Source organism: Physella acuta, unplaced genomic scaffold (assembly GCF_028476545.2).
Source record: "Physella acuta isolate Inbredline_101_S28 unplaced genomic scaffold, ASM2847654v3 ptg000924l, whole genome shotgun sequence".
In the NCBI taxonomy this organism is placed as follows: domain Eukaryota; kingdom Metazoa; phylum Mollusca; class Gastropoda; family Physidae; genus Physella; species Physella acuta.
Window position 1 is genome coordinate 145,104 of NW_026732441.1, and position 12,925 is coordinate 158,028.

The 12,925-nt window shown below is 37.0% G+C and overlaps 2 protein-coding genes across 2 annotated transcripts; both read left to right on the forward strand.

The window, feature by feature from the left end:
- Positions 1-149: 149 nt before the first annotated feature.
- Positions 150-1,916, forward strand: LOC131953477 (uncharacterized). Its single transcript, XM_059316664.1, has 3 exons — positions 150-237; positions 762-1,570; positions 1,658-1,916. The coding sequence occupies exons 1-3, from the start codon at positions 204-206 to the stop codon at positions 1,886-1,888; spliced, it is 1,074 nt and encodes a 357-aa protein (XP_059172647.1). The 5' UTR covers positions 150-203; the 3' UTR covers positions 1,889-1,916.
- Positions 1,917-6,576: 4,660 nt separating this feature from the next.
- On the forward strand, positions 6,577-8,817 carry LOC131953467 (uncharacterized). The gene is made up of 2 exons (XM_059316653.1): positions 6,577-6,648; positions 6,855-8,817. The coding sequence occupies exons 1-2, from the start codon at positions 6,615-6,617 to the stop codon at positions 7,466-7,468; spliced, it is 648 nt and encodes a 215-aa protein (XP_059172636.1). The 5' UTR covers positions 6,577-6,614; the 3' UTR covers positions 7,469-8,817.
- The last annotated feature ends 4,108 nt before the right edge of the window (positions 8,818-12,925 follow it).

A 12,925-nucleotide genomic window follows, 5' to 3' on the forward strand; every position in this document is an offset into this window, starting at 1 on the left:
CCGGTTTCTAAAATTAGCTGTGTTTTCCAGTTTGATAAATAAAACTCAAACGACGTGTGGCTAACATAACATATCCTGCACATTTGGCCAGCTGTTGTATGTATTCGTGTGACAGTGATGTTCTCTAGCTTTATCTGACATATAGGTACTATATACTTAGACTATATCACAATGTTTTTGAATGATTTGCACTGAATATTACGATGGCAAGCGAGGATATTTCACAGTTCTTTGAAGGTACATATCTGATTTATTCAATTCTTATGACAAAGGTTATTCGTGTTTTATTATTTCATCATTTGATAACTTGTCATTTGTTACAATGTTTAAAGACCCTTTTGGACGTAGCCCAAGGGTAGCGGTAGCCCTTTTTAAACATAGTAATCAGTGTTTCTTCATGACTTTTTTCTCCGGGGGGGGGGGCCAGTTGGAATTTTCGGAGGGGGGGGGGGGGCGGACTAAAATTTCAGGGGGGGGGGGGGGCGGTCACTGTTAAAGTATACATTTTCTATAAAAATTTCATTTCGTTCGATGGGGGGTAGACTTTCTACCTTCCCCCCCCCCACCCGAAGAGATGCCTGGAAGAAAATCAGATGATTATAGGTATACCCCCCCCTTTTCTATGCCTACATCACCAATACTGATGACTTTTTTTCGCTTTATAAATGTAACATTTCTCTATTTATAGGGATGTAGTTTAATTATTTTAAATACCTGATCCCGCTTTTCTTAAATGTTACGTTTGACCTTGACCTCACCAGGTCATCACGAGGTGGAGGAGTGCGAGCCAGACGATACAGGTGAGAGAGAAAACAACACCAACACCAGGTGGACAAGGTGTGCCAAGAACCCAGGTCACGTCGACTTTATTCCCATCAAAGACTTTTCTTTAAGTCACCTACCTGCTGGTTTCCAAGACTACGACTTGTACCGTCTGATTAAAGGCTTCGCTGATCTGACAGTCAGGATTAACGTTAAGTTTACAAGTTTGAAAAGACCGAAACTTTTAATAGGGACGAAAACTCCTTACCCCTGCTACAACTTGAGAGGAAGTAGTTTAATGAGGACTGGGACGGGGAAAATTTGGCGAAAAATTGAAATGTTTAAGGATCAAAATGATAAAACCTGCCCATGTCCTGTTTGTGTTAAGTCTAGCGAACCCAGCAAAACCTGGGCCAGGGTCTATGTAGCGACAGCAACACATGTGTTGTATGACGACACAGAGGTCGAGAAATGCGAGTGTGCTGTTGGGTACGATGACGTCACAGGTCCGAAAGAAACTCTGCGCGGGTGGTGCATGGACGCGCCAGGCGACAGCAGCGACATGACCTACTTTTCATGCGTGACCCACGACCTTGACCTAGCCGAGACCCTGGAGAAAACCCGGTTCGTGAGCGATGACCTGTGGGTGAGGATGTGGATGCGGTACGGCAACCCGTTGAGCACTGGTCAGCACATTACTGCCGTGCAACTCCTGGGGGACCTGTTCAAGCTGGTGGTACAACACAACAACTCGCCCAGCCAGCTCGCTTCTTGTACGTCCGCGCAGCAGGAGAGCCCTAAAGATGACCTGTTCAAGTTGTTGGTACAACACAACAACTCACCCAGCCAGCTCGCTTCTAGTACGTCCGCGCAGCAGGAGAGCCCTAAAGATGACAAGTTCATGTTTGTGGTCTCCCACCCACACGGCTACTTCAAGCATGTGTCGGTGGGCCGGTGGGTCCACAGACAGGAAGTATTAAGGGACGGCACCAAGTACACCTACACGTCTGCTACCTGCCCTGGCAGCAGTGGTGCCATCATTTACAGGCTGGGGTGTAACTGGTCTCTGCACCCTCACAGTGGTTCTAATAAATCGTTTAACTTCAGTGGGATTGGATTAGGGTAAATGGGTTTTAAGATGATGGGGGGGGGGGGGGGGGGTGAGGGTGATTTAGGCTAATGGGTGGTAAGCTAGGCTAAATGGGACTAGAATAAATTGGTTGTAACTTCAGTGTTTTGGACTAGACTAATTCTTGGAAGCTAGGTTAGGTTGGGTTAGGCTAAATCGGTTTTGTGATTAGTGGAACAGGATTAGGCTAATGGGTGATAATCTAAGCTAATCAAGGTTTATTGGGTTTGACAAAGCAAAACGTTGGACTAAGGTTAATCTAAGACGGGGGTGAAGTAAGCTAAATCTAAGATTTGTCGGACACCGCTTAAGCTAAGATTGGGGTCCACTAATTTTAGTCTAAATTTGGCTCTGGTAAAATAACCTGGATTGCAGATCAATTTTTATTTTGTTTTAGTCGAACTAAATGGAAAATAAACCAACAGAAACTTGATAAAAAAGTAAACAACGGCAGTAACACAAGACACATTAACAGTAGCGTCACAAGGCGAAAATAAACATTACCTAAACACATACTTTTCTTGCCGGTTTTAGTGTAGTTTTTAAGATACAATTGACATGATTTTATATTTAGGGCACACGAGCAAACATTATTTACAATAACGTTGAAATACATATGCTGTTAAAAATTAGAAAGTGGCCGGTATCGAAGATTGATTTGTAAAAATGTTATATAACAATATTACTGTTTCTTACTTTATTACGTTTACAGCTAAATACACTAGCTCCACTGTTCTATACATTTGTTTTTTAAACTTCTAGTAAAATATATCTTTACTTAATTTGATATGAGGCAAGTTACTTGTCATTTTTAAGTCATGTATACGTCAACAATAATGTAGGATACCCACGACTGTAGCCTATATACTAGTGATACGGATCTCGGGTCCATTCGTTAACTTATGTTCACAAAATGTAAATGTGTTATCGTTTGCTACTTATTACAGTTATGTATTTGTATTGCTAACATTATAAAAACTGATCATCATCATCATCACTCCTTTATGGCCCCTGGGGAGCAAAGGGCTGCAACCACACATCTCCAGCGGACTCGGTTTTGGGCTGCTCCTCTAATCTGTGCACATGATAGCCCAGCTGTTTTTGCCTCTTCCTCAACCGTTCTCTTCCATGTTTTCTTTGGCCGGCCCACCCTCCTTTTCCCCTGGGGATTCCAGTCCAATGCATGTTTTGCGATGTTTTCTTTTTCTTTTCTCAACGTGTGTCCGATCCATCCCCATTTTCGGGCCTTAATATCTTTCTCTATTGGCTGTTGCTTTAAAATTTGCCACTGATACTATCTGATAATTAATATTCTACATAACACTTTAAGTAAAATTTAACTAAATAACTATCACATTCTTTATTTATGGTATTATCCAATAGCAATGTCCATGTTATTTGTAGTTCTATTAATGATTCATTTAACTGTATTTTGTTTTGCCATATAGAACACAAATGTCTGCATTAAAAACAAATATCTTAGATACGGAAGTATTTACTTTGTTTTTCTGTGTAGTTTTCCAGTGACAAAAAAAAATAAGTAGGCCTGTATAATGTTTATGCTGGACGTTTTTTAGTCTGTGTGTTTGGTATGTTTGTATGGTCAGGCACACCGTTCCTAATACATTTTTTTACAAGTATCGCGATACGATTTTAGAAAAATATTTAAGTTCAATTCATCGATACATATTGTTAATTAAAATAACTAACCTAAAACGTTACTATGAGCAAGATAAAGTTCTATGTAATTAGACGATGTCTAATGTTAACTTATGTTCATATCCCTGTTTAACTACAAGAGCGGCGCTTTATAGGTAAATTATAAAGTAAGAACTAGTAAATAACACCTGTATATGTGGAGACATAAGAATGAAGGATCTAACTAAATCTTTTGATAGTTAAGATCAAACTATTGGTTCTAAACCTGACATGGCAACCCGTATTACACGTTAATCGACAACTGCAAATCATGCTGGGTTTACCCATACCCAAACGGATGATTGTGCATACCGATGTTTGATAATGGACTCTTCCGAAAATAGGTGTGTCAGGTTGTTAGTATTAATTTAATCTGGTATGTTTGGTAGAAACGAAAATCTTTAACTTAATCCATCGATTTAGTGGAATTTCTAGCACACTAAATCTATGAAAAAATGTTTATTATCAAAAGTGTGTACACACTGATGCATTCCTATAGTACCGCAGTGTGGGACCTTTTAATCGGTAATCTTTAACCTTTGACATGTAAGTATTTCTTATTTTATGTACGGCTTGGTCAAGAAGTAGAGCGAACCCAACAGTCTCGAGTTCTAATCCAAGTTTCAAGTCAGTATAACTTCCCTGAGTCCACCCAGCTCTGATGGGTACCTAACTCACGTTGGGAAAGTACAGTCCACTGGGATCAGTGCTGACCTTAATATCCCTTCATAAGCCGAGACCAAAAAAAAAAGGTTTACTCTACTTCACCTGCCCCATGGAACGTCGTGTTTAAAAAACGAGAACTTAACTAAACTATATAAGCGGCAGGGGTGTAGAGAGGGGGGGGGCGGGGGGTGCGGACCGCACCGGGTGACACCATTTAGGGGGGGGGGGGGGTGACACCAAGGCAAAAAATAGCAAAAGATATAGAGAAAAACTTGAGGGGGGGGGGTGCAAATCGAAAGTTTGAGGGGGGGGGGGGTGCAAATCGAAAACATGAAAGTTTGTCCCCGGGAAGGGTCGCAACGCCTCTTGGGGGGGGGGGGGTGACACCATTAAGTGCCGCACCGGGTGACACCCGACCTCACTACGCCACTGATAAGCGGTATACCATTCACAACAGAAAGGTTGGCGTAAGATGTATTTAACAAAACAGTTATTTAAACACCCTTCTACTGTCAAACAAGTATTTAGGTCACTGGTGTCAAATTTCAAGGAGTCATAAAAACATCCCGTCACATGCCTGTGGCTAAATATAGCTGGGATTTTCCTGTCAGATGATGAATATGTTTTTAGCAAGCACGGAAAGCTTGGTGAAGTAAGTATGTCATTTCTCTATACGTAGCAGGGGCGTAGCGAGGGGGGGGGGGGGGCGGGGGGTGCGGACCGCACCGGGTGACACCATTTAGGGGGGTGACACCATTTAGGGGGGTGACACCAAGGCAAAAAATAGCAAAATATATAGAGAAAAACTTGAGGGGGGGGGGGGTGCAAATCGAAAGTTTGAGGGGGGGGGTGCAAATCGAAAACTTGAGGGGGGGGGGTGCAATTCGAAAACTTTGAAAGTTTGTCCCCGGGAAGGGTCGCAACGCCTCTGGGGGGGGGGGGTGACACCATTAAGTGCCGCACCGGGTGACACCCGACCTCGCTACGCCACTGATACGTAGATGTAATCAAAGTAGTTTATATGTATCGGTATCACACGGGTTTGTATCATTACACATGTAATTAAATCCTTTAGCACACTTTGTTAATACAGTGACGAACAGACGCTAGCAAGCTGTGTACATGTTGTAGTCTAATGAGTGTGTTTCAGTCGCTTCATACCTAACAAGGAAGTTAAAAAACCAAAAATATGTAGAATGCACACTTAGAAACAAACCAACAGATACTCAACAAAACACACGCACACACACACACATATATATATATATATATATATATATATATATATATATATATATATATGAATTAATATTCGTATTTTTGCACGGACCTGTTTGTTTTGTATGTATACGTACACCCCGTAAAACAGTAATAAGTATTTCACCGCACCCTTTTGAGATTTTGTCCAATAAAAGTATATAAATACAGGCTGTTTAAAGTCCACATGGTTGAACGTTTTCTAAAAAAACCTACGAATACTTAGATGGATTTTTCTAAAACATTGAGTTGTAATCCTCTATGTTTTACGAAAATTCCGTATAGTTTGGGGTCATCCATGTATGACCTCAACATAAATCTAAATTTTAGACCACCCCCCTTTCCATTTCACCCCCCCCCCCTCTGGACCTGGACGTCTAAAAAATTTACTTCTAATTTAATATTTTACTACAATGTGTTAAATAATGATATAACTTATATAGGCCGACGAATACAGTTTTTTTCAGTTATGTTCATTGTACGTTCTAAAACTTCAAAGTATAATCATAAGTGTAGTGAGAAAAATAAGTAAAATATTCAAAATATATTGCTTTAAAAAATATCTTTCTGTTACCAACCGAAAACGTATGCAAAATATACTTCCTTGTTGTAGGAGAAAACATATGTTAAAGTATTATTTTTGAAGCCGTAGGGTGTATTTTTATAAAACATATTAATATCTTCCCTGTTACTTCAAGTTGTTGAAACATGTTATTCTTGTTAATTACAAAACAAAATGATACATATATGACCTACACAAAATTAACCTAGCTCAATAAATATTTATTTAAAAATGCTGTTTATTTTTGTCTGTAATTTTTAAAGAAATTATTGAATGACTTGTTGCGTAACGTTAGCTGTTGGGTTTTAGCTTTTTAGTGACGACGCCTAACTTTGGAGCTAGTTAGTCAAGGATACTACATGCTTTCACACAGCAAAACTCAATCAAATCTTTCTTTTTTAATATCAAGAACGATAGCCAGCTGCTATGTGCATAAATATAATGTATAAAGTATACTCATTTTACATCATTCCAATTTTATTTTTGTCTGTTACAGCTGGGCAAGTTAAATTGCGTTTAACATTAAATACAATTGTTAAAATGGCAAGCAAGGATATAACACAGTATTTTGAAGGTATAAATACACAGATTATATAAATTTATATATATAGTTATGTATATATAAATACGTATACATATACATTATGTGAGGCTGATATTTTTTCAAAAATCGATTTGCATAAACGATATCAATTGACTAGACCGTTTCTTTGACATTTGTTGCAAAACCTCAGATGTAAATATTCTAAAATTATAAGTGTCTAACCTTGACCTCACCAGGTCATCACGAGGTGGAGGAGTGCGAGCCAGACGATACAGGTGAGAGAGAAAACAACACCAACACCAGGTGGACAAGGTGTGCCAAGAACCCAGGTCACGTCGACTTTATTCCCATCAAAGACTTTTCTTTAAGTCACCTACCTGCTGCTTTCCAAGACGACGACTTGTACCGTCTGATTAAAGGTATCGCTGATCTGACAGTCAGGATTAGCGTTAAGTTTACCAGTTTGAGAAGACCACAGTTCTTAAACGAGACGTCCACACCTTACCCTTGCTACAACTTGAGAGGTTCAAACTTACTACGGAACGGGACGGGGAAAATTTGGCGAATCGATATTGAAACAACTGATGGCGATAAAACCTGCCCATGTCCTGTATGTGTTAAGTCTAGCGAACCCAGCAGAACCTGGGCCAGGGTCTATGTAGCGACAGCAACACATGTGTTGTATGACGAAACAGAGGTCGAGAAATGCGAGTGTGCTGTTGGGTACGATGACGTCACAGGTCCGAAAGAATCTCTGCGGGGGTGGTGCATGGACGGCCCTAACGCAGAAATTGATCTGGCTTATTTTTCTTGCGTGACCCACGACCTTGACCTAGCTCAGAACCTGTAAAAGATCCGGTCAGAGATCTACAGCCTGTGGGTCAGGATGTGGCAGAGGTACCACAACCCGACGCTGTTGGGTCAGGATTTTGACGTGGCCCGTCAGCTCAGTGAGATCTGCCTGAAAGTCTGGAAGGACTGCGGTTTCTCTGCGACCTACGGGCTGGATGAAGAGACCGAGCGACAGCTGTGTGACCAGGTGGGCGCCAGATGTCTGCAGTACGAAACACCCGATCAGACTTTCCACAAGGGAGAGAATCTTCTGTTTGTGGTCTCCCACCCACACGGCTACTTCAAGCATGTGTCGGTGGGCCGATGGGTCCACAGACAGGAAGTTGGATACAACAGTGGAACTAGGTACGCCTACACTACTGCTACGTGCCCGGGTAGCAGTGGTTCTATTATTTACAAGCTGGGGTGTAATGTCTCGCAACATCCTCACAGCGGTTCTAATAAGGCGTTAAACTTCAGTGGGGTTGGGCTAGGCTAATGGTCAGTTATGTTGGGCTATGCTTAGTTGGTTAGTCAGTTAGGTTGGGCAAAGCTAACTGGATTGTTCATTAGAGTTGGGTTTGGCTTAGTTAATTGGTAAATGGGGTCGGACTAGGTTATAGTTTAATAACTTCGCAATAAAATTGTGATTTTGTTCCTATAGTTGCAATTAAATTACTTGAAAGTAAAAAAAAACTGTTTCCGACTTGAAGTTTGAGTGTTCTCCAGGGGAGATAAATGAGGAAGCCAAAGTGAAAGACTAAGTGAAAAAAAAAAGCTTTTGCCAAAAAAACAACAACTAGGTAACTAGACAGTATTCAATATACAATGCTTATTAGATGTGTGTATAATATGTGTAAGTAGGCATTATTTCACATGCAATATTTCTTAGATGTGTATATAATATGTATAACTAGGCATATTTCAACATACAATATTTCTTAGATGTTTATATAATATGTGTAATAAGGCATTATTCAACAAACAATTTTTATTAGAAGTATACTATTATATAATATGTGTAACTAGATATTACGCATACCCCATTAACTAAATGTGTCTATATAGGTAATTAATACAACCTTATAGGAATACAAGGTTGTTTTAGAGGATTCAAAAAAGCCCGAATATCATCACAGTTAAAAATAACAAATGGTTATTAACCTTACACTAAAATGTATTCAACGGCAACACAAACGCCGCTTTAAATATTTATATGTTTAGGCATTGCATTATTGTTTAGGGCATATAATTAAGTGTATTTTATTTAAAAAACAATGCATACTTTAAAAACATGTTGGTTGAATTATTAATAATTTTGATGAGCAGTTTATCTATATTTATACCCTTATTAATTAATGTTTTTGATTTTTCCGTGTGCATATATATATATATATATATATATATATATATATATATATATATATATATATATATATATATATATATATATATATATATATATATATCTATATATATATGTAATATAATATTTATTATGATAGATTTCAGTTTTAAACATATTTATAATTTTAATTAATTACAAATTTAGTTATGCGCCAAATGTGTATCAATCTATATTTATAATTGAAGTTCCTGTATTCTTGTGCAGATATTATTGTAATTTTTGTGTGTGATAAATTTTGACTCAATTTTTCAAAATACATTTTTTGTACAGGTCAGGTTGCTGTTTATTTTCCTCTTCTTTTTACTTTCTCGTATATACGAAGTATAGAGAAAGTATTGTAATCGTGCAAAAGAAAAAAATCGAGATTTTTACAAATCTCGACGTTTTACATCTAACTGATACGGAAAAACATAATTTTGCAATCTTGTCCGTATGTCTGTGTGTCTGTCTGTGTTTCTGTGTGTCTGTGTGTCTGTCTGTCTGTCCGTGTGTAAACACGATAACTTGAGTACCGTTACAGCTAGGTTGATGAAATTTCATATATAAGTATTATATCAAAATCGTAGATCCGTATCAACTTTTGAGCGATTTCCGATAACCGGAAGTGGTACTTTTCCTACTTTGAATTTTTCAAAAGCCTATAACTTGAGTACTATTTCAGATAGATAAATGAAATTTCACTTGTAAGTAAAAGATCTAATTCTCTACCTTGTGTTAAATTTTGAGTAATTTCCGTTGACTGGAAGTAGTAATTTACGCTACTTCCGATTTCTCAAAAAACTAATGTAAATTTTAAAAGTACTAATAATATTGCGCACTATTATGCGCTTTTTTATTTGGCGTTTACTTGGTGTGCAATTAATTTGTCTCTATTTTTAAAACTTTAAGTATTTAAAATGGATTAAAAATCATGTCTGTAGCCCGAGTTCCCATCCCCTGTTATTTTATATAAGAATATTCGAGAAAGTTTAGGGGAGATCACTCCCGGTTTATTTTTTATTGTAATGTCTAAAAGGTTTTCAATTTGTTTGCAGCAATTTAAATAAACCGGGAGTGATCTCCCCTAAACTTTCTCGAATATTCTTATATAAAACAACAGGGGATGGGAACTCGGGCTACAGACATGATTTTCAATCCATTTTAAATACTTAAAGTTTTAAAAATAGAATAAAATCTAGTAGACAAATTAATTGCACACCAAGTTAATGCCCAATAAAAAAGTGCATAATAGTGCGCAATATTATTAGTACTTTAAAATTTTACATTAGTTTTTTGAGAAATCGGAAGTAGCGTAAATTACTACTTCCGGTCAACGGAAATTACTCAAAATTTAACAGAAGGTAGAGAATTAGATCTTTTACTTACATGTGAAATTTCATTTATCTATCTGAAATAGTACTCAAGTTATAGGCTTTTGAAAAATTCAAAGTAGGAAAAGTACCACTTCCGGTTATCGGAAATCGCTCAAAAGTTGATACGGATCTACGATTTTGATAAAATACTTATATATGAAATTTCATCAACCTAGCTGTAACGGTTCTCAAGTTATCGTGTTTACACACGGACAGACAGACACACAGACACACAGACAGACACACAGACATACGGACAAGATTGCAAAATTATGTTTTTCCGTATCAGTGAGGTGTGAAACGTCGAGATTTGTAAAAATCTCGATTTTTTTTTTTTGCACGATTACAATACTTTCTCTATACTTCGTATATACGAGAAAGTAAAAATAATTAACAAAGCGTTTTTTTTTTTCAAAAATCATTTTCTAGACCACTGATAAAAAATTTTGATAAGTAAAACTGGTATCAAAGGTAAATAAATGCTATTTTTAGTCATATAAGTCTTAAAAAAAATAATGTTTAAAATCTTAAGCATCACCGTACTTATATAAATTGTGTTTCAAATATGAAAGCCCTTATGGTACGCACGCGTAAAACAATTATGGTAGATGTTATTTTGGAGGTCACTAATGTAGACGTGTACAAACCATTTTAATGGGCATGTCTTAGCCAGCCGTGCTAGAAAAGAACAAAAAAATAAATACACCGGGAGTGATCTCCCCTAAATTTTCTCGAATATTCTAATATAACACTACGTGGTGTGGCAAATCGGAATATAGACATGATTTTTGTTTACTTAAACTTTTAGAAATAGAATAAAATCTAGTAGGAAAAAAGAATTGCGCACGAAGCGAACGTCAAAACAAAATGTGCATAATAGTGCGCAATATTTGAGTACTTCATAAATTTACATGCGTTTTTTGAGAAATTGGAAATAGGGTAAATTAGTACTTCCGGTAAACGGAAATTACTCATAATTGGATTGTAGGTAGAGAATTAGATTTTTTACTTACATGTGAAATTGTATTTATCTATCTGAAATAGTACTCAAGTTATAGGCTTTTGAAAAATTCAAAGTTAAAAAGTACCATTTCCGGTTATCGGAAATCGCTCAAAAATTGATACGGATCTGCGATTTTGATAAATTACTTACATATGAAATTTCATCAACCTAGCTGTAACGGTACTCTTGTTATCGTGTTTAGAGACACACAGACACACACACACACAGAGACACACACACACACACACACATACACACAGATATACGGACAAGATTGCAAAATTGTTTTTTTCCGTACCAGTGAGGTGTAAAACGTCGAGATTTCCAAAAATCTCGATTTCTTTTTGCACGATTACAAGACTTACTCTGTACTTCTTATATATGAGAAAGTAAAAAAACACAAAACAAATATTTTACATTTGCACGGTTCAACACTGGTGCTAGAACTGACGTAAACAAAGATGAAGGAAAATCCATTTTCATACAATTCGGTAGTGGAGTTATTCGGTGAGATGTAAAGTGATAAATATTGGAGTTTTATACTGGTTCTATAGGTACAATTATGTACATCTAGACACGTTTATGGGCAGGTATTATAAAGATAGGTGTGATGATGGCAGGTATTATAAAGATAGGTGTGATGATGGCAGGTATTATAAAGATAGGTGTGATCATTGCAGGTATTATAAAGATAGGTGTGATCATTGCAGGTATTATAAAGATAGGTGTGATGATGGCAGGTATTATAAAGATAGGTGTGATCATTGCAGGTATTATAAAGATAGGTGTGATGATGGCAGGTATTATAAAGATAGGTGTGATGATGGCAGGTATTATAAAGATAGGTGTGATCATTGCAGGTATTTTAAAGATAGGTGTGATGATGGCAGGTATTATAAAGATAGGTGTGATGATGGAGGTATTATAAAGATAGGTGTGATCATTGCAGGTATTTTAAAGATAGGTGTGATGATGGCAGGTATTATAATGATAGGTGTGATGATGGCAGGTATTATAAAGATAGGTGTGATGATTGCAGGTATTATAAAGATAGGTGTGATGATGGCAGGTATTATAAAGATAGGTGTGATGATGGCAGGTATTATAAAGATAGGTGTGATGATGGAGGTATTATAAAGATAGGTGTGATCATTGCAGGTATTATAAAGATAGGTGTGATCATTGCAGGTATTATAAAGATAGGTGTGATGATGGCAGGTATTATAAAGATAGGTGTGATGATGGCAGGTATTATAAAGATAGGTGTGATGATGACAGGTATTATAAAGATAGGTGTGATGATGGCAGGTATTATAAAGATAAGTGTGATGATGGCAGGTATTATAAAGATAGGTGTAATAAAGGCAGGTATTATAAAGATAGGTGTGATGATGGCAGGTATTATAAAGATAGGTGTGATGATGGCAGGTATTATGAAGATAGGTGTAATAAAGGCAGGTATTATAAAGATAGGTGTAATAAAGGCAGGTATTATAAAGATAGGTGTGATAAAGGCAGGTATTATAAAGATAGGTGTAATAAAGGCAGGTATTATAAAGATAGGTGTGATGATGGCAGGTATTATAAAGATATTACTCGAGTTACAAATACTAGAGTTGAGCCATGTGCGTGTGTTTTAAAAAAAATATTTAAAGAACAATTTAGTTTGATTAAATATTTAAAGTAAAACAACATAACGAATTAATTTATAAA